This window comes from Vicugna pacos, chromosome 4 (assembly GCF_048564905.1).
Source record: "Vicugna pacos chromosome 4, VicPac4, whole genome shotgun sequence".
Lineage (NCBI taxonomy): Eukaryota > Metazoa > Chordata > Mammalia > Artiodactyla > Camelidae > Vicugna > Vicugna pacos.
The window spans coordinates 77416696-77436014 of record NC_132990.1 but is presented as its reverse complement, the minus strand read 5'-3'; the positions used below and the strand labels follow the sequence as shown (position 1 = coordinate 77436014).

Sequence of the window (19319 nt, the reverse complement as noted above, 5' to 3'; positions counted from 1 at the left end):
GCTTCTGGGGGCTTCTGGGGCCTGTGAGGCCCCTGGGTGGCAGTGCAGCCCTGCTGGCCTCCCCGCCGCTTTTCTTTCGCCCCTCACGAGGGGCCGTTGGAGGCCTCCCTGCCTTTGTTTGGCAGGTGACCCCTCCCCCCTCAGTGGTCGTCTGCCTCTCCTCCTGTCCAGCCCCCACGTGCCTCAGCCCGTTCTTCACACTGGCAGTGGGGTGCAGGCCACGGAGGATGCCCCTCTGCCTACTTTAGAGTATCCCCCATGTGGATTCGGGGTTTTGAGAGACTCCTGGCCCGTTTACCAGGGCGTGTGTGGGAAGCTGTGGATCCTGCAAACACATCACCCTCCCCCCTACCCATATCTCCCTTATGAGATTTTGGGTCGCAGATTCCCCCTCCAACCTTGGTCTTCTTTGGTGTGAAGTGGGGATGAATGAAAACTTGGAAGGATGCAGGTAGGGCAGCAGGGCTGTGCCCCCCACAACCCCAGTCTAGTACCCCAGTCCTGGGCCCCTTCCTCTGTGAATTCCTGGTAGCCCTGCTGGTCCTGACCGTCCCCGCCCCTGGCTCTGCACTCCTCGAGGGTCCCAGCTGGTTCTGTCCTGCCCCACTTCTCAGTCTCGACCCTCCCCATGCAGCCAGGAAACTCCAAATTCTGGAAAAGCCACTGTGACCAAATGGAAATCGGATGAAACTGGAAGAGGGAAATGGGCTACTTCTCTTGGGAACACCCCAGCCCCTTCCCAGACAGCGACCCTAAGGCCAGGAAAACGCCAGGGCCACCCCTGCCAGACCCAGCCAGACCCAGCCAGACCCGGCCAGACCCTCGGCTGAATGCAGCCCACAGGACACTAGCTTCAGGCAAAGGCAACGAAAATAAACACGAGATAAAAAAGGGTTGTTGGCCCCGAGCTGGTTTGTTTTTCCTGCGGAAGAGACAGCGGGATGAGAACCATCTGTGCCTGGAGCACGGCGGCCTGGGGCTCTGCCCACGCACCCTCCCCCAATGACCACAGGAGCTGGGCAAGTGCTCACTACTGGCCTTAGCCACGGCCACCAGCTGGCCCCTGCAGGGTGGGTGGGGACTCGATCACTGCAGCCCCAGGCTTGCCTCCTCGGGCGCCCCTGAGCCAGCACCATTGTCAGGGCAGGGGCTGTTGTGGGCCCCATCTATGCCAGGCCTGAGCTCAGTGTCCCTGGGAGGCCACTACTGTGGGCCCCTGTGGGTCCCCTGAATCTGGGGCCGGGTGCGGTGCCGGGAAGGCTGCCTTCAGTGATACGGTGTGAATGGCGGAGTGAGGGAAAGATTCCTGGCCCCACAGGGGTCACTGCAGGGAGGGCATCTTCTTCTTTCCTTCCTTGGACCAGAAAAACTGGGCAGCTGGGGTCCCTGGGCCAGAAGAGTCTTAGTTTTAAATCAGAGCATCCGCAGGAGGGGCTAGAACCCTCCTAGAGGTGCTATGCAGTGAGCTGGCCAAGGACTCAGGTCCTGAGTTAGGCCGAGGGGGACTGGAGCCCTCCCCATCTCTTACCTGCTGTGTGCGGGCCCAAGTCACTTTCCCCGTCTGAGCCTTGGTTCTGCCACCTATAAGTAGGATTCAGCAGCCCCTCCTGTAGGGGTTGGGAAGGATCACGGGCTCTGGACAGTGATAGTCACAGTGCCCAGCGCACAGTGAGAACTCAGGGAGTACCAGCAGTTGGGATAATGCTGTCCGTGGACTAGCACCTGGCCCCACTGGGCCCCTGCAGACAGCCCTGGCTGGATGGGGAGACGCCCCTCCCACACAGCACAGAGGTGTGTCTTCTCCTGCCCAGAGACCCGACAGTCTCCTGTCGAGAGGACCCACAAAGGTGGGTGGCATGTGGACCTCCAGCAGGTGACAGGCCCAATGTATGGTGCCCGTGTGGCCACTGATTTGTGAGAATGATTTTGCTTCGGCTCCACAGAGCACAGGGGCTGCTAGGTGACAGGTCTGGGAGTGGAGGAGCTCCTGGGGGCACTGACATCACCAACTGACCCTGCTGGCGCTGGACCTGTTTCGCCTCCCCCCTCTAGGCCCCCATTCACTTAGCTCACCCTCTCCGGCTTTTTCTCCCTCCCCCCGGTCTCCTAGGGGGCAGGGACCTGCTGTCTGTGCACATCTGGGCTCTGCCTATACTCTCTTATAAGTTCCCTCTGTGACGCCTCATGCACCAGCCCAGGGTGCGTGTCCCTTGGAGGCTGTGAGCACGCCCCCTCTACCCACCCTCAATGGGTCTCATCCCAAAGGAGCATCAGAGAGAAGAAAAACAACTTTACGTCTGGATGCGTCCTAGCCCTGGTCACAGCTCGGGGAGCAGGGCGGCAATGTGGTGGGCGGACGCAGACAGTCATACCAGACCTTATCCTGAGAGGCACCACCTCTCACAGGCTGGCCCACCACACTCAGAGTGCCAAGAGTTTAGTGCCAGCACACCCAGGGTCCTGCTCCTGGCGGTCGTCTGCAGAGCCACCTCCCCCTGGGGGCACCTACTGCTCACCTGCTGGTCATCACTCGGCCCTCCCTGGCGTCCTGCCTCATGAGCGGACAGGGCAGTGATGCCCTGGGTCACCAATCTAGGCCTCGGGGGAGCTGAAGTCAAGCCCTGATTTCCTAACTCACCCCTCCCTAGTCCTGTCCCCTGGACAGGCTGGTGGGAGATGACAGGGGACGCTTGCAGCGTTCTTCTGAGCCCTTGGGAGTGCAGAGGGCTGGACTCCTGGAGAGGGGTGGTCCTTCAAGGTCAACATGGACTCCAGATGAGGACCAGGCTGGGGGAAGTGGCCAGGCTGCCCCAAGCCATCCCAGGGACAAAGAACCAGCAATCGGGCTTAGACGGGATGTGCGACCTCCAAGGCCCACCCAGGCATTTGTGACAGCGAGGTATAGGTGGGGATGTCCCTGTGGTCTGCCTGGCAGCTCCCAGCCCAGGGCCTTTCTCCTATTCCCACCTCCCTGGCCCCTCCCCAGCAAGTCTGCTCCTGCAGGGCCCAGTGGAGGCTGGGGTCACCGCCAGGGGCCACCAGCAGAGGTGCTAACACAGGACCTGAGGGAAGACGTGGACAGGGGGAGGAGAGAGAAAGAGAGACCCAAACACACAGATGCATGCACACACGTCCGCACACCTATGTGTTTAAGTAAAGAGAGTGCTCATTTTTGCCACCATTATTAATAATCTCATTACTCTGAGAAAGATCTCATTTTTTGCCCATTTTTGGTGTACATGCCCCTCCTGTTGCCCTAAAATCTCCAAGAAATCATCCACAGCCATTTCTCTCCTTGGGGACCTCGAAGTCCCTGGAGAGTGGGGGCTGCAGAGTGTGTAGTGGGTGTTACAGGAAGCCCGGAAGGAAACGGTTTGTCCAACCACAGGGGCCTGAGCGCCTCACTGGGAGATGACGCGTGCCCAGGAAATAGCTGGAGGTCCGCGTGAGGTTGCGCGCCACCGTGTCATCAAGTGACACCTGGCCACGCAGCATTCCTAGAGTGCTCGCTGGCAGCTCTGTCACCCAGTTTATGTCCCCGGGGCCTGTGTGGAGGAGGCAGGCACACGTGAAGCAGGCGTATACTGTTTTGTCCACAGCAGGGCTCATCTGTGGCCTGTGTGACCAGAACCCCGCCCCCTCCCAGTCTGTGCCGCTCCGGCTCCCCTGCCCTCCCCACCACATCCTGGCAGACACTGAGAGTGCTGGAGAGAGGCACAGAGAGAGACAGAGAGGGAGAGACGGACAGAGACAGAGAGACAGAGAGAAAGACAGAGAGAGGGGAGTGTGTTCCGGCTCCAAGTTTCTGGGCTGGTTCCAGGCCCCCCAGCCCTTGGGTGTGGGGTGGAAATCTTTTAACATCAGCCTAAATCAAACAGAATTAGGAGGGCAAATCTGCCACCCCGATAAATCCAAGGAAAGCCCCAACGCAAACAGAAAATGCAGTGGATCTTTCCCTTTGTGGGGTGGGTTCTCTGCCCATTCCGGGTGTGTGACAATGGATGGTGAGCCCAGACTCTCTGGGGTAGGAGGCCTTGAGCTGCCAGCCTAGAGAGCAGGCTCCCCACTGGCTGTGTGATGCTGGGCAACCCCGTCTCTCTGATACTTACCTCCCAGGCTTGCTTGGAGGCTGAACACATTAGAACAGCAACATGAGGCACAGTAGGTGCTGGTTAAATCCTGCTTCTCGGGGTATAGGCCTCTATCTTAGTCTCCGAGGGGCTGTCACAACAGACGACCACAACTAAGTTGCCTAAAATGACAGAATTTGTTGTCTCTCGGCTCTGGAAGCCAGAAGAATCTAGGTGCTGCTCTGCCTGGAGGGCCTAGCAGGAACCCTTCCTGCCTTTCCCAGCTTCTGGGGCTCTAGGTGTCCTGTGGCTGTAGCCAAATCGTCCCCCCTCTGTCTCCAGCTTCATGTGGCCTCCCCTCTTCTCCTCGGGTCTGTGTCTTCTCTCCTCCTGAGAGGACTTGTGTTGGATTTAGGGCCCACCCTAATCAGGGATGATCTCAGGATCCTTAACTTAATTTCACCTGCAAAGACCGTTTTTTCCAAGTAAGGTCACATTTACCATTGTAAGTAGATGTCTCTTTGGGGCCCACCATTCACCCCAGTACACTCACTCCTCAGTACACACTTTCAAGAATTGCTATAGAACTTGGGTCATATAGCACATGTAGTTTTGTAGCCTCCTGCTCTCACTTAGTGTGACGTTGTAAGCATGACCTGGACCTCACAGACACAGCTGAGAGTGGGGGCTGTGTGGCACTTACCTCGTGGATGTGTCGCTGTAATTGAAGCAGGCGCCTACCGGTGGGCAGAGGGCTGAGCAGAGCACCTGTGTGCTCCAGGCGGACAGGGACCTGCCGGAATCGCCGAAGCTCCTGGCATGGGGCTGATACACAAATGCTCAGTGATGGATGGGAGAGCCTCTCTCTGTTTGGACCCTGCCCATCTAGAGTATAGGGGAAGTGTGGGGCTTGGGGCACAGCAGGGCTGCTCACGAGTGGGGCCTCAGCCTTCCGCTGGGCCTCTCTCTTCTCTCTCAAATGGGAACCCGGTGAATGAAGTCTTGCCTACAGCGCCCTTGGTGTAGACCTGGAGCACAGCAGACACTCCACAAGGGACAGCTGTCGCTGTGAAATCTGCACTGACCACCTTGGACAGACTCCTGCCTGGCCTGCAGCTCCAGGCAGACGCAGGGATCTTCCAGGCATGGGCTTCATGTGTGGGGCCAAGGGGCCAGGAGTTGCCTTCCCCTGGGATAGGTGCTCCATTTGGCAGCAAGACGAAGGGAGCCCAGGTGCCTCTGGTCACCAGTCTGAGGGACAGGAGCTGCCCTGCTGGCTGGGAACCTGGAAAAGCAGCTGAGCCCTGGGTCCTGCAGCTGGGGCCTCCACCCTTCAGTACCCCTCCCTGCCTCATCCTCATTGCCCCTGGCCTTGGCCCCTGGGCACTGAGTATTTATCACCTGTGTGCCACCTGCCACACCTGGAGTGTGGCCACAGAGCCTAGAGGATGCCTGGTCCCCATGACACCCACTTGCCCCTGTGGGAGCCCTGCACCCACCTGCCCTGCCTCTCCTGTGGAAGCCAGGCTCTGAAGGCTCTACCTACTGCCACATATGGAGGAGGCAAGGTCTCAGCCCGTCCCTTCCCCTGGACTCAGACACTGGCACCCCTAGCTAGGTCCAAGCAGCCAGGCAGACTGGGGGGGGGTGCTGTGCCGGCCCCAAGTCTGAGGCCAGGGCTGCAGGAGTGCTGAGCAGTGTCCAGGGAGAGCAGAGGATGCTCAGGGGATGTGTGGCTGCTTCAGGGGAAGGACTGGGGTAGGGGACAGGGAAGGCAACGGGCAGGGTACCCTGTTCAGGTCTGCCTGACACTGAGAAGTGGTGTGGGGAAGGCTTGGGGGACACAGGACTCTGGGCAGAGCTGGGAGGTGGCCAGCTGTCCAGGGCACAGCAGGATCTGGAAGCTTTACCACAGGTGGGCTCAAGAGGCGATAATCGCTCCTCCCCCTTCGCCGCGTCTCAAGGTCTACCCTAGACCTGCCACCCAGGTGGGGTTGAGCCGTGAGGCAGGCACGCAGCAGCAGAAAGAGATGCCTGCCCCAGAGGGGTCCCCAAGCAATGTCCATCTGTCTGTCCGGCAGCAAGGAAGCGGAAGGAAAGCAGGAGAGTGGGACTGTGCCCCCTACGGACCTTTGCTCACACAAAGTCTTTTCCTTGAGCCTTGGCCCAGTGGTTCCCAGCCTAGGCAGCTGAGAGTTGCCATGGAAACCCCGCATCCTCCAGGGCGCCCTCTCCTGGCCCTCACTGCTCAGCCAGTGGCCTCCTCTCCTAGGCCCGTGCAGCGCTGGGCGCTGGCTGAGCAGGGCAGGTCCGCAGATGACGTTCTTGTTGGTTGATCCTGCCCTGCGACAAGGATAGCAGGTCTTTTCTCTAATTTCTGAGTCATCTGGTCTGTCCCTCAGGGGGAGGGAGGGACCCTGGGGATGCTGAGCTCTGGGGTTTTCAGGTTGCTCTTGGTGTGGGGTCTCTGTGTCTGTGGCCCTAATTAGTCCAGGGGCAATGGTTGAGGTGTACGGGAGCAGCAACCTTAATGGAGCAAAGCAAGGGGCCATGTGAGGCCCTAGGGAGTCCCTCGTCCAGAGAGAATCTGAGTCCTACTCTTCCTACCTGTCGTCAGCGCTGCCCTCCTTCTGACTGCAAATCTCCCAGGATAGGTATTTCCCAAAAGAGCTGTGTCTGGCCCTGGACAGCTTGAGGGGAAGCTGTAAGGAGGAAGGAGAGGCGGGAGCTGGGGCCTCCTTCCCCAGACACAGGACCCCAGGGTCAGGGTCCCTCCCTCTCCCTGCAGGGCTGGTCAAAGCTCAGAGCCAGATTCACCAGGAATTAGGGAAAGAAGCTACTGTGAACCATCAAAAGCCCCCTTGGGCCCTGGTGGCCAACTGGACCCAGCTTGTGATGGACAGTCCTCGGCACGTCATGCTTGGTATCTGTCCAGGCATCCGTCTCAGGGCCCAGTAGCACGCCAGGACTTATTCAACAGGCATGTGTCTCAGTCAGGTCAAGCTGCATAACAAAACACCACAGACTGGAGAGCTTAAACGCAGACATTTATATCTCACAGTCCTGGGGGCTGGACGTCCAAGGTCAAGGCACCAGCCGATTTGGACCTTCTGGCTTGCAGACAGCTACCTTCTCATCATGTCCTCTCGTGGTCTTTCCTCTACCCGTGAACGTGGCAGGGAGAGAAAGTGAGCTCTCTCGTGTCTCGTCTGGTCAGGACACCTCTCCCGCATGACCTCATTTAAACTGAATTACTTCCTCACTCCAAACACAGCCACGCCGGGCCTTAGGGCTCCATGTATAGATTTGGGGAGGACACCAACATTTGGACCCTAGCAGGTTGAAACTCTTCCTCAGATGGCGGGGCCTCCGTGCACAGTGAGGCGCCAGGAGTGCCCCTTTCCCCTGGCCTTCTAGCACCTTCACAGATGCAGCAGGCTTTGGGCTCTTTCCGGGGCCTGGCCGTTGCCTCTGCTGCTGCCCGAGGCCCCGCCTTGAGTGCCCGTGGCCCCGCTGCGTCTTGCTCTACCAGCCTAGCAACACTGCGCCACCGATGAGATGGATGGATGGATGGGTGCCTGTGACTCAGGGCTGAGGGGTGAAACAGCCCTGGGCAGACCTGCACAAAGGCCTCCCACAAAGAGAAGATGGTCTACAGAGAGGAAGAGTAACCCTCACCGTGGGGCCTCATGTCCCCGGGGCCACGGCACCCTGCCCCAGAGACTGGCCGGCCCTCTGGTCTGAAGTCACCCTCCAGGATCTAGTCCCTTCTGGCAGAGACTGGACTGGAGAATGAGGTAGAGAGGTGCTGGGGACCAGCCCCCTGCTTCCTTCAGCTGCTGCAGGCAGGCACCCGTCTCTCAGTCTCCCTCCCCGGGAGGTGGCGTCGTTTTTGCTTTACTCTCTTGGCCACAGGAGGCGGGGAAGCTTCACAGAATCCCCTTGACCTTCCCATGATGATCACGACGCTAGCTCTGACCCCCCAGAACAAGTAGGGGTGTGTCAGTTGCACCTCCGCAGACTGGGAAGTGACCGCTGGGTGGGACTGCGACCCAGGGGACCCACTGGAAGCTGGGCTTTGGGCAGAACCCTGTTAGTTGCCCCTCTGATGGGAGTCACTGGGCATCAGTGTCGACCCTGGCCCTGTGGCTTGTGGTCATCCCAGTGCACTTACTCTAGGTCCCCCGGGGAAAGTACTCTCACATTTGTCAGAGGAAATTAAGGACGAAGGGCTGAAAAGTAGAACAGGGTTGCCCAGGAAAAGCCACGACCCCTGGCTTGGTGGTTTTGGCCAGGAGCCGGTTCTCAGACCTGGGATCCACGGACTGAAGAGGTGGCCCATCAGCCGGGAGAGTTGCTTCAAAGGGTCTGCATTGGCTCATTTCCTTTTAACAAAGAAAATAAATTAATTTGTTTTCAATTGTGGTGCTCTTTGGATCTGAAGTCTCCACCCCAGAATTCCAGTTTGAGATGCTCCTGGCCCTTCACGCTGCACAGGCTGGTGTGGTCGCCCGGGACAGCGACTGGGCCGAGGCACCCGGCACCCACGGGGCAGTGCCAGACGCCGGGGGGCAGGGAAGGCTGAATCTGGATGGCGGGTGCACTGTCACCGCCCCCTGGAGGTGCTGGGACCGTTTTCGGTCAGCTTGAGGTGGGGGTGGTGTTCCAGAAAGTCTCAGGGAGGAACTCCAGCCCCTTGCAGGCTCCAGCCTCCACGTTCAGCCCTCAGACCAGGTGGGCTTTTCCCTGTGTCTCTGAACATGATGGACAAAGCCAACCTGGGTGCACGCCCTGAGCCCGTCCATCTTTTGGTGATGGATACCTCCTGGCTCGAGGTGGCGGAGGCAGACCTGGGCAGGTGTGCCGAGTACCGACACTACACCTGCCGACCGTGGAGGTGGGCCCCCTTTGGACCCTCTGGCCCTTGAGCATTGTCTTACTTGGAGGGCCCAGCTTTGGTCCGAGGCGACCTCTCTACGTGTCCAGCTCTCCTGGGATGATGTCCAACAACTTCCCAGGGGCTGAGGGGCTGCTGCCCCACCATTCGGCCTCCAGGGGGCAGATACAGCTCTCAGTATTTAAGAGCCCAGGCTGCTCCAAGTCTCTGTCTCCGAATCCCAATTTCCTGAATGCTAAGAACAGTTTCCTGGCAAAAGATGGTTTTCCTAGTTTTTTTTTGGGGGGGGACAGAATTCTGGAGGCAGGGTGGTGGCAGAAACAGCAGAGGCTTATGGGACCCCCTCAGCTTCCCTTTGTGGGGCTGGCTCCCCAGCCACGACGGGGAGAGGGCGCCACCTGCCGGCGTTGCCCCCATGGTTGGTTGGCAGGACCAGATCTTTGTGGGGCCAGCTGCCCGCCCCCAGGACTCCTGGGCCCCCAGCCGGCCCGCTGAGCCGGTGGCTGGTGTTGGGCAGGGAGTGGAGGCAGCACGCCCTCCCCTGTACACTCACCAGCATTTCTTGTTGGAAAACTAGCTGAGAGCCACAGGGAAGCGTGCAGATCCCAAGCCCAGCACCCCGAGACCTCCCTGCGAACTCCGGCAAGGCCGCCCCACCGGCCCCGGGGACACGAGGGGCTTCGCCGGAGGGAGTTTGGTGTGACCGAACCTTGCAGCGCTTTGTGCCTGCCATCCCCTGACCTCCACCCGCCCAGAGGGCTACGCTGGAGGCGTGAGCTCTCCCAGTGACCTGTGCTTCACACCATGTCAGAACAGCTGGGCGGCACCCATCTGCCTCCAGCCCCCTGGCTCCGAGCTGCCAGGGAGGGTCTCTGGGGAGGAGGGTGAATTCAGAGGGCAGCAGCTAGAGGGGCCCAGAGGCCCACGAGGACACGAGGGCGGGGCTCTAGATGCCCTGGAGACCCTCCCCTTCACCTTCTTTGCCGAGTGCGCACCTGCCCTCTTCGGCTGGGGCGGGGTTCTGGGCCGTGCCTAGAGCCAGTGGGGAGGAGTGCCCTAGGTGTGCGCCTCCCCCAAGGCGGAGTGCCTGTGCGGGTGAGGGCCCTGGTGCCTGGCCCTGGTCCCCTAGGCTCTGAGCAGGCCTGGGGGAGGAGCCCACACGATTGGACGCCGTGGTTTCTCTGGCAACGTCAGGGCGGGCCTCCCTCCTGGCCGCTGGCCGACCTCCCGTGGACCTGGAGGAGCAGGTACCCCAGTCCCTGTGCTCTGTTTCCCGCTGGCCTTTGAGCCACGGCTCCTGCCTGGCGTCCTCCCATGGAGAGGGAGGCCTGGAGCCTTCCAGCTGGTGAGCACTCTGGGGCCTCTACCTGAGCCCCGCCTGGCCTGCCCCAGGCACCTGGGGGCTGGGGAGGGGCCTGTGAACAGGGTGGGGGTGCAGGCAGATTGGAGAGGGGGTCGTAGCCCTTCCTTCTTCCGTGGACTTGGTTGAGTGCAGGCCAGCCGTCCCTACTCTGTCCTGCACTCCTGAGGAGGGATATCCCTGTCTGGGGGCTCCCTCTGAGGACTTGAGACTTCCTGAGTGCCCTCTGGCCATACCCACTGGGCAACCCCGCCTCTGGGCTCAGGTCCCACTGTGGGGCTGGCATCAGACTATAACCTAATAAACTGTCCCTCTGTTTCCACATCTGTAAAGTGGGGATAAACACTTGGGCCCCAAATGGGGCTGATGGGTGGTTCTGAGGTTGGTCCCACCTGGTAAGTCCTTTATTCAACAATGGGACCGGCTCTGCACGGACCCCTGCCTGTGAACTCTCCGTGGGCCCCCTGGGCCGTCCGGTCCTGCTGGAAGGCTCCCATCCAGGAGGGTGGTGAGCTAGGAGGGAGGAGACCCACCGCCCTGCTCCCCTAAAGCCCTGGCCCCAGTGACTCTGAGCCCTGAGGATGGCTGTGCTTCCCAGGGCGGGGATGTCAGACCTACAGGCTCCTTTCCCAGGGCCACCGGGCTCAGCGGCTGCATCTCTGCTATGGGTGCTCCCAGTTTGGGGGAGGTGGTGCCAAGGGCGTGTCTGTGCTCTGCGTTGTGTGGCCTTGGGCAAGGTGACAGCGCTTCCTCCTGGGCTGTGTTGTGGAGGCTGGGTCACCCTGGGGAACACGTGGGGCACAGGGCCTGGCCCCTGGCAGGTGCCCAAGGCAACGGCTGGTGCCGGATGCTGGGTGGCCTGGCCCAGCGGCCGGGACTAACTTTGGTCTGGCAGGAGGCTGACCAGGCCTGGGGTTGGGGGAGCTCCCCGCTGACCTCTCCCTGTTGGTGTGGCCATGGGTCTCTCCTTGGCAAAAGTGCATGGTGTCCCCAGGGTGTCCTGGGCAGGAGAGACTGGGCTGCGACATCATGGTGCTCGGCTGCTTAGAGGGCGTTTGCCGAGCTGCGGCCCAGGGCAGCTGTGCTTCCATCCGTCCCTGCACCCCTCTGACTATAGAACCCCCTGTCCCACGGCCCCGTCTTCTGTCCATCGCATGTCAGCACTTCCCAGACAGCACCACCGTGCCTCCTCCAGCTGCCTTCCCAAATCGCCACCTATTGTGGCACCAGGTTCCCGACCCTGACCTTGCCACTTCTGTTTGGCTCCCAGTGCCCTTGGGACCCAACCAGCCTGAGAAGTCGATTGGCTCCCCTGGGGAGTGGCTGGTGGAGCATAGAGGGAGGTAGAGGCTGAGGGCGCCGCCCCGGCCAGACACCCGCACGGAGCCTGTGGGCAGCTCGAGCCGGCCTGCCCTGCTTGCCCCCGCCCTGCAGACCCTGGCGGTGTGCATGTGTGTGCATGTGTGTGCTGTGTGTCTGCGTGTGTGATGTGTATGGTGTGAGTCTGTGCATTATGTGCATGTGTGGTGTGTGTCTGTGTGTCGTGTGTGTGTTTCTGTGTGTGGTGTGCCTGTGTGTGTGTGGTGTCTCTGTGTGCAGCATGTGTCAGAGGGGAGGTGCTTCTGAGCAGCAGGGTGCAGGTGCCCAGGGGCCCTTGTCATCTTCATGTCACTTCCCGATGTGACCTGAGCCTGGAACAACCTCCGGACAGCTTCCTCTGGACTCTCAGCCCCTGTGCCCCCTCTGGGGCCCCGGCTGCCTGGTGGCTTCTGAGCACGGCCTGATCCCCTGAGGACTCTCATCAGGGCGCCAGGCCAGTGTGGGTGTGTCCACTGTGGGGACTGCTGCTCCCCGCAGGGCCGGGGCTGGCAGGTGGCTGTCGGTACCACGCCCATGTCTAGGTCTGTGCCAGCCGTTGTCACTGCCGGCTCCTCTGTGGTCTCTGAGCCTGGGGCCCCGGCTGCTGTGGGTGTGGGGGTCTAACGCTGTCCCCGAGCCTGCTCAGGCCTGCCCGGGGCTCACTGTCCTGGCGCACGGCAGGGAGGAGCGAACAGTGTGGCTGATTAGAGCAGAGCTGGGACAGCTTCCAGAAGGAAGTCCCTCCCCACTCCGCTGCCCCCAGCCCACCCGCCAGCCAGCCGGAGTTCTTAGGGGCAGCGAGCTGCGGGCGTGGTCGGTGGGCGTGCCTGGCCCCTGGCAACGAGGGACAGAAACAACCACCCTGGTAGGTCACCCACCTCTGGCCTCACTGTGGGGGTGTGTCGTGGAAACAGGCATGGTCAAGGCCTGAGTTGGGTGGGGACGGAGGTGCCTGGCTCCCTTTTCTGTGTCTGTGCCCAGCAAGAGGGTGCTGAGTACCAGGGGTCTTCTGACCCTCACCAGAACCCCCCAAGTTGGGGCTAATGTTGCAGTCACTTTCCTGATGAGAACCTGAACTACCTGCCTGAGGGCACCAGCTGGCACCTGGTGTGTCTGAAGTCGGGGCTCTCCCCTGATATGTCCACCACAAGCAGGGCAGGGGGACGTGACGCTGTTCAGTTTGCTCTTGGCACCAGCCCCTCCCAGCCAGGAAGCCCACCCCTGGTGCCCCTCCCAGCCCTGGCCAGGCTTGGCATGGTCTGGGAGACCCATGGGCACTGTCTCCCCTGGCCCTGGGGGTTGTGACCGGTTGTGGAGACTCGTGGTGTCCGGCTTCCGACCCTGACGGAGCACTGGACACAAGTCTGTGGCTGAGCCTTTGGGAAGGAGCTGGACTCCTCCCGTAGGACTGTCGGCAGGACACCGTGAGATGGAATCACCACGCTTCCGTGGGGGGCCGGGCCGTGCTGGGGGCTCCCATAGCCACAAGCACCTGCACACAGGGCCCCCGGCCCCCAGCCGTCTCTGGCCCTGTGGAGGGGGCACAGATGAACGGGGCCCCACTCACACAGTGCAGGTGACGGGACCTTCCACAGAGAGAGAGAGTGGCATTGGGCAGGCCCGAGCCAGGGAGGGGGTCGTGGGGGGCTGCCTGAGCCTCACCAGCCAGGGGAGGCTTGGGTCCACATGGCGCGAAACTCCGGCTGGGCCTGCAGCTCCAGGCTTAGCTGAGATGCTGCAGGGTGGCCGAGCGCTGGCCTGACGTGCATGGGGGAGGCTCCTCACCCCTGGGCTGGGGCCTCTGCCCAGCAGCAGTCTTCTCAGAGCCTGGAGAGGTGCGACCTCGGCAGGAGCCGACGGGCGCAGTGCTCAGCGGGGTGGCCACCCAGGCAGGGAGAGGGCGAGGAGCAGAGGGTCCGGGCGGGGGCGGCCTGAGTGGGCGGCGAGGAGAGAGAAGGATGTTCTCGGGCTGTCCCAGCTCACAGGGCCACGTCGTCAAGGCCGCTGGGTTTGTTTACAAGTTCACCACACACCACACGCTTGTATCCATGATTTTGCTTTTATCGCCAGTAGAGCGTTTGAACTGGCGGCCCCGTCATAATTAGGGCGCCGGCTCTTCCTGGAGAAGTCGGTCTCTGCTGACTGCTGGCGGCAGCTTCGGACCTGCTGAGGGGAGAAAAGGGCCACCAGGCCCATCTGTTAGGAGAAACTTCTGGTTGCTAGGTTCCTGCCACTTCTGCTCAGAATGACTCTTTCCCTCTGCCCTTAGGGGAGGAGGGCTGGAGAGTCTGGGAGGATACTGGGAGAAAGCCCCCCACCGAACCCCAACTGATGGGGAAGCCCGAGGGCCTGGCAGAGGTGGGGGGTGGCCCATCAGTAAAGGGGCCAGGCCTCTGCTTGGGTGACCCCTGGGGCTGCAGAGAAGGTGGGGTCCTCCTGCAGGGTTGTGGGGATGGGCTTCCGTCTTGTCCAGGCCACAGAAGGATTTTGACATGGTCTGGGGGGCTCTCTTTGGGAACTAAGGAGGTGGAGCTGTCTTTGAGCCTCCCCTCAGCTGTCCAGACCCTGAGAGTTGTGTGGGGGACCCCATGGTCATCCCATGTGATGTCCCCCAGAGCTCGCTGCCACGTCCCAAGACCAACCACCCCAGCGCAGTGGAAACCGTCTGCAGGCCGGGTGTGCACCCAGGACACTGCGGGAGGGTGCTTAGCCTGTGCCTCTGCTGGAAGGGCCCGCTTGCCAAGCCCGAGCTCCCCTGTGCTGCCCCGGGTCAGCTCCCTCGGACGCCCACTGATTGCGAGTGTCCTAAAGAGACACATGGTTGGGACCTGCTTCATTTCAGCCTCGCCTGGTGATGTCCCCAGTGCAGTGGGTGGGACTCCGGCCAGGCAGAGGTACGTCATCTGTCTGGGCCACCAGATGTGGTTGAGGGCCCCAGGGCTGGAGTCAGGACTTGGGCGCCGGCTGGCTCTGCGCATGTCCTACCCTGGTCCCAACTACAGGGGATGCTGAGAGGGGTGGAGAGGGGAGAGGGCACCACCTCGTATTTCAGGCAGGGTCGTCTGTCCTGGGGCAATCCGCCTCCTGCTGGCAGCTAACTGTGACCAGAGCCCGGCCCTGCAACCTGCCCAGACAGCAGTGTCTCCAGGTGTCTCTGGTTTTCCAGGACAGGTCCTTTTGAAGGAGCCTTGAGGACAGCACTCCATTCTCCACACCTGTCTGGAATTAGGGGGTCTTTTGCTGCAAACTTCCCTTTCTCCGGGGCCACTCTGGCAGGAATGCCTTTAGGGCAGTTCCTAAAACTAATAAATACTCATAACCATCTCAGCCACCCTCTGGCTGCTGGTGAATGCCAGCCGCCCTACAGTGCCCTCCCATGGGAGTGAACTCACCAGATGCTCACAATACCCAGAGGCAGGGTGGGGTGGGGTCTCTGGTTGCCCAAGGTTACACCGCTGGCTAGGGCGGAGCCAGGATTTGAACCAGCTCTCCTTGGGGGACCATGCCGAGCCCAGGGCCAGCTGACTGCGGAGCCCGTGTCCTTCCCACCGCGCTGTCCTGCCAGGGTCATCGAAAAGGTGACAGGAAGCCCACTGCAGGCTGCTCAGGCTGGGGTGCTCTTCCGGAGCGCGGGGCCTGGGGCTCCTGGAGCTCAGGCCTCTCTGGCTGTGATTCCTGTGGTCGGAAGGGGCCCTGAGCTCGTGCCAGGGGTTGCCAAGAGGCCAGCACCTGCTTCCCCTGGCCACCCTGAGGCCGGAAGGGTCAGGGCCAGAGCGCTTATCCCCTGGGCCAGCCACTGGACGTGCCGCCGACAGGCTCCTCACTCCTGTGCCCGGACCCCCAGGCTGACCCCACCGGGAACTGAGCCGTGACCCCGACACCAGCTGGGGACTGAGCCCACCCCTGCCCCTGCTCACGCCTGCCCCTGGCCCCTCACCGTGTCCCCACTCTGGCCCAGGTGAAGCCTGACCCCCCAGCCCTGGCCAGCTCACTCACCATGCATGGCAGCCACTGGCCCCAGCGCCCTGGGAGGACTGGGGTGGGGGGTGCTGCCCACAGCCTCCGCAGGAGCTGCAGACCCCGGTTCTCTGTTGCTGAGTGACACAGCGTTATTATGCTGTCATGGAGCCACCTGGAATTTTCACCCCGCTGAGAGGCAGCTCCTTGGGAAGGCCCCCAGGCTGTTGCCAGCCCACTGTGCCTGCCCAGTTTCCATGACCATCCTGAGGGTTTCCATCATGGGCCAGGGGACCAGGACAGGCTGGCATCTGGAGCTGGGCAGCGGCCAGCTTGCCTTGAGAGGGGATGGATGCTGGGGTGCAGACCTTGAGGCTTCCCATTGAAAACACCATCTGACCCCAGGGCAGGTGGTGATGGAGTGGGGGAGGCTCACCTGCTCCATCCTCAGTCCCCGCCCTACCACCAAGCCAAGTCATCCTTGGCCATGGGGATGCCGCCCACCTGCCTGGGGGAAAGGACCCAGCCTCACCCCAGAGATAGCCAGAGGCAGGGCGCCCGCTCCCTTGGGAGAGGACCAGCCGTCAGGAAGGCCCGTGCCAAGCCCAGGCAGCGTCTGTGCTGACTTAGGTGCATGCGTCAGCACGCGGGGGTGGAGGCACTGAGGGGGAGACGGCCGGGCTCCCCCGGAGGGCAGCGAGCTGGGGTGGGAGCCAGGACGGGGGCCCGAGGGCCTCTGCCGCGAGCCTCCTCCTGGGTCTGTTTCCTCACATCCTGTGGGGGGCCTGTAGAACCCACCTTGAAGGGGCGGTCTGGATCTAGAGAGAGCATCACAGCACTGCCACCAACGGGGTATTTTCTTGGCCGCCTTGCACTTTTCTCTGTCTGAGATAGGAAAACGGGAAGCGGCAGGGGTGCCGGAGGCAGCGGGGGTGCGGCGTCAGATGCTCTGCTCAGCACCACCTGGTTTCCACACCTGACGGGCTGTGTCTGCCTCTCTCTCCCAAGGAAAGACAGGCCCCTCCCACCAGTGGCCACGGATGGCGTCATGGCTGCCCTGAGGTGGCCCAGGCCCGCCCAGCAGGCGGGCGCCCTGCGGGGATCCCCCCACGTGGCCTGGTCTCACGACATCGAGGAGCCCTGCCCCCGGAGGAAGGCCTGCGGCCGCCCGGCATGGTCAGCAGACGAGGAGGCCAAGGATGGGGACAGCTCGGTGTCGTCGGGACCCCTCTCTGGCTCCTCGGGGGGCCATGAGTCGTGTACACCTCCCCACGGGCCCTGGAGGGAGAGGGCCCCCCGCGTGCTGGGGCCCCCGCGGCGGCCCAGGGAGAGCAGCCCCCGGCTGGAGCTGCTGAGGGACAAGATCCGGGCCCAGGCGCGGCGGCAGGCAAGCTGCGCCTCCCTGGGCACCTCTACCCGCTCCAGCACCTCGCGCCTCTACAGAGCCCCCACGCCAGCCCCCCGGAGAAAGGCCCGAAAGCACACAAAGCCCTCTCCGGCCCCGGCCCCTGCAGGTCAGTGTGGGAGGCAGGGAGCGCGGGCGAGATCGGGCTGCTGGAGGCCGGGCCTGCTGGGCACGAGGGTGGCCCTGCCTGGGCTGGTGGCCAACCAGGGAAGGCGGTGCAATGTGCCCCGCGGCCCCTTTGTGCCTGGGAAGCCGAGGAGCTGGGATGGAGTCTTCCTAGGGGTGCCTCCCCGCCGGGCTTGGGGACGAAGAAGAATTGACTCATCAGTGGGTGGGCTGGGGGAGCAGCAGGATGGTGTCTGGAAGGGAGGGTCACAGAGGCTGGGGGACTGGTCCCCTGGGTGGGGAGGCTGCAGCCTCAGAGAAGGGCACTGGGGTGGGGTAGGCAGGTAAGGGGCACAGCCAGGTGTGGGGACTCAGTCAGGGACACCTTGAAGAGCCCGCAGGGGATTATGTCCTCAAAGGCAAGGACCTGGGGCAGCAGCCCAAGGCCAGGGGAAGGGTGGGGATGTAAAGAATTCAGCCTCTCTGTTGAGCCAAGAGGCGAGCCTGCGTCCTTTCTCACTGTGTGGGTGAGACAGGGAAGATGGTTTCTTTTTTGTTATTTTTAAGATAATACTTCCTGTTATTTTAAACTGCAGTGGAAGAACACAACATAAAATTTGCTTTCATGATCACTTTAAGTGCACAGCTCAGTGGCACTAAATACACTCACAGGGTTGTGCAATCATCACCGCATCCTTCTCCAGAACATTCTCATCTTCCCAAATTGAAACTCTGTCCTCCCTAAACCCTCACTCCCCTCCCCACCCCAGCCCCTGGCCCCTAGCACCTCCTTTCTGTCTTTCTGGACCTGACTCCTCTAAGGCCTCTTGCAACATGAGTAGAATGCTGCAAGATTAGGCCTTTCGTGACTTTTTCCTTAAAGTCTGTCTGTTTATGGCAGCACATCTGGGAAGCACAAAGAATGAAATAGAAACAGACACTATTCCTCGAAGGCCTCCCTCCCTTCAGTTGCCCTAATTGACACTTTGGGGTGTGTCCCTGTAAGTCATCACTTCTCTCTGAGGAAACAGGACTCTGCGTGTGCACTTGGTCCAAGCAGCATGCAGGGCCTGCCCGAGGGCACACAGGGCCCTGCTAGCCTGCTTCATGGCTGAGCACTGGTTCCTGTCCGGCCCGGCCGGTGGGCTGCCCTCTCAGGCCTGGGGCAGTGCTGCAAGGCTTTTGAGCGGCTGGCAAAGGGGGACCTTTCTCTGGAAATTTCTGCATGGATTCTCTCTCCTCACGATGCACTTTCTTGTCACTCTGCTCCAGGCTCAGGCATCCTGAGTGAGACTGAAAGTGGAATTGAAGACAAGGCAATCCCTGGCCAGAGGTGTGATCCCTCCCGGGCCTCCCAGTGCCTGGCCTCAGGTGAGTAGCCCTGAGGTTAGCCATCCTGGGACCCCCAGTCGGACACTCAAGCTGAGGTGTGGCCAGCACGGTTCTGGATCCAGAGCTATCTGTTCAGCTTCTCTCTCACTCTGTGCGATTGGCTCTATTACGATCCTCACTCACAGATGAAGACACTGAGGGTCGGAGAGGACCTCACCCATGAAGGTGTGAAGCAGGGATTTGAACCCAGCCTGCTACTTTCTGGAGCCCAATTTCTAGCCCTCTGCCTCCTGAGCAGGGAAGGAATCCAGGCAGGCCCCTTAGAGCAGACTGAAGCTCAAGGGGCAGGGGGCCTGGGCAGGGGTGTCTCCTGCACAGAGTAGGTGAGGCCTTTCCTGCAGTGTCACAGGCCAGTTGGGCCTGAGGCCCTCCAGCTCCTGGGCCTGCTGTTCCATATTGCAGGCGAGAGGCACTGCCTGCCTGTCCCACAGGAGATGCTAAAGGAGCGGCAGAGGGTTGGCAGACTTTTGGATGGGTGAGGAAGGGTTGGGGGGGCCAAGGGAACCACTAGGTTTTGGCTCACTCATCCATCAGCAAAGAGGAGGGTGAGGATGGGAAGGCAGACAGCGGCCGCTCCTGGGGGCTGGAGGGCAGCAGCGTTAAGGAACCTCGGTGTCCCTGGCAGCGGGATCGGTTGGAGGGTTTTAAGTGGAGAGCCAGGCGGGTTTGCTCGGTTTGCAGGGTGGGCCACATATGGAGGAGGCTGTCTCCACAGTCTAGCACGATTTCGGAGACCCCAGAATGGGGGATGGAGAAGGCCCTGGGAGCAGAGGT

General features: G+C 61.5%; 1 protein-coding gene and 1 long non-coding RNA gene across 18 annotated transcripts in view; one reads left to right on the top strand and one right to left on the bottom strand.

Annotated features, from left to right (window-relative positions):
* Nucleotides 1-13726: 13726 nt before the first annotated feature.
* On the bottom strand, nt 13727-16607 carry LOC140696192 (uncharacterized). 2 transcript variants are annotated; one of them, XR_012072345.1, is made up of 5 exons: nt 16442-16607; nt 15683-15818; nt 15079-15361; nt 14727-14905; nt 13727-13852 (listed from the first exon to the last, which is right to left on the bottom strand). It is a non-coding gene; the product is annotated as an uncharacterized lncRNA (long non-coding RNA). The 2 variants fall into 2 exon arrangements; XR_012072346.1 differs by lacking the exon at nt 14727-14905 and having other exon boundaries at nt 16442-16583.
* The window catches only part of LOC102539648 (coiled-coil domain-containing protein 187), a 43016-nt gene continuing 38849 nt past the window's right edge, over nt 15153-19319 (top strand). For 7 of the 16 annotated variants that reach the window (XM_072960420.1, XM_072960418.1, XM_072960417.1 and 4 more), the window contains exons 1-3: nt 15156-15264; nt 16652-17157; nt 18426-18524. In XM_072960420.1, the coding sequence (XP_072816521.1) occupies nt 16692-17157; nt 18426-18524 (565 nt within the window). In that variant the 5' untranslated portion in view covers nt 15156-15264; nt 16652-16691. Of the gene's footprint in view, nt 15265-15629; nt 15645-15855; nt 16274-16362; nt 16496-16651; nt 17158-18425; nt 18525-19319 lie in introns of those variants that run through there. The other 9 variants (XM_072960413.1, XM_072960414.1, XM_072960408.1 and 6 more) reach the window with 7 other exon arrangements.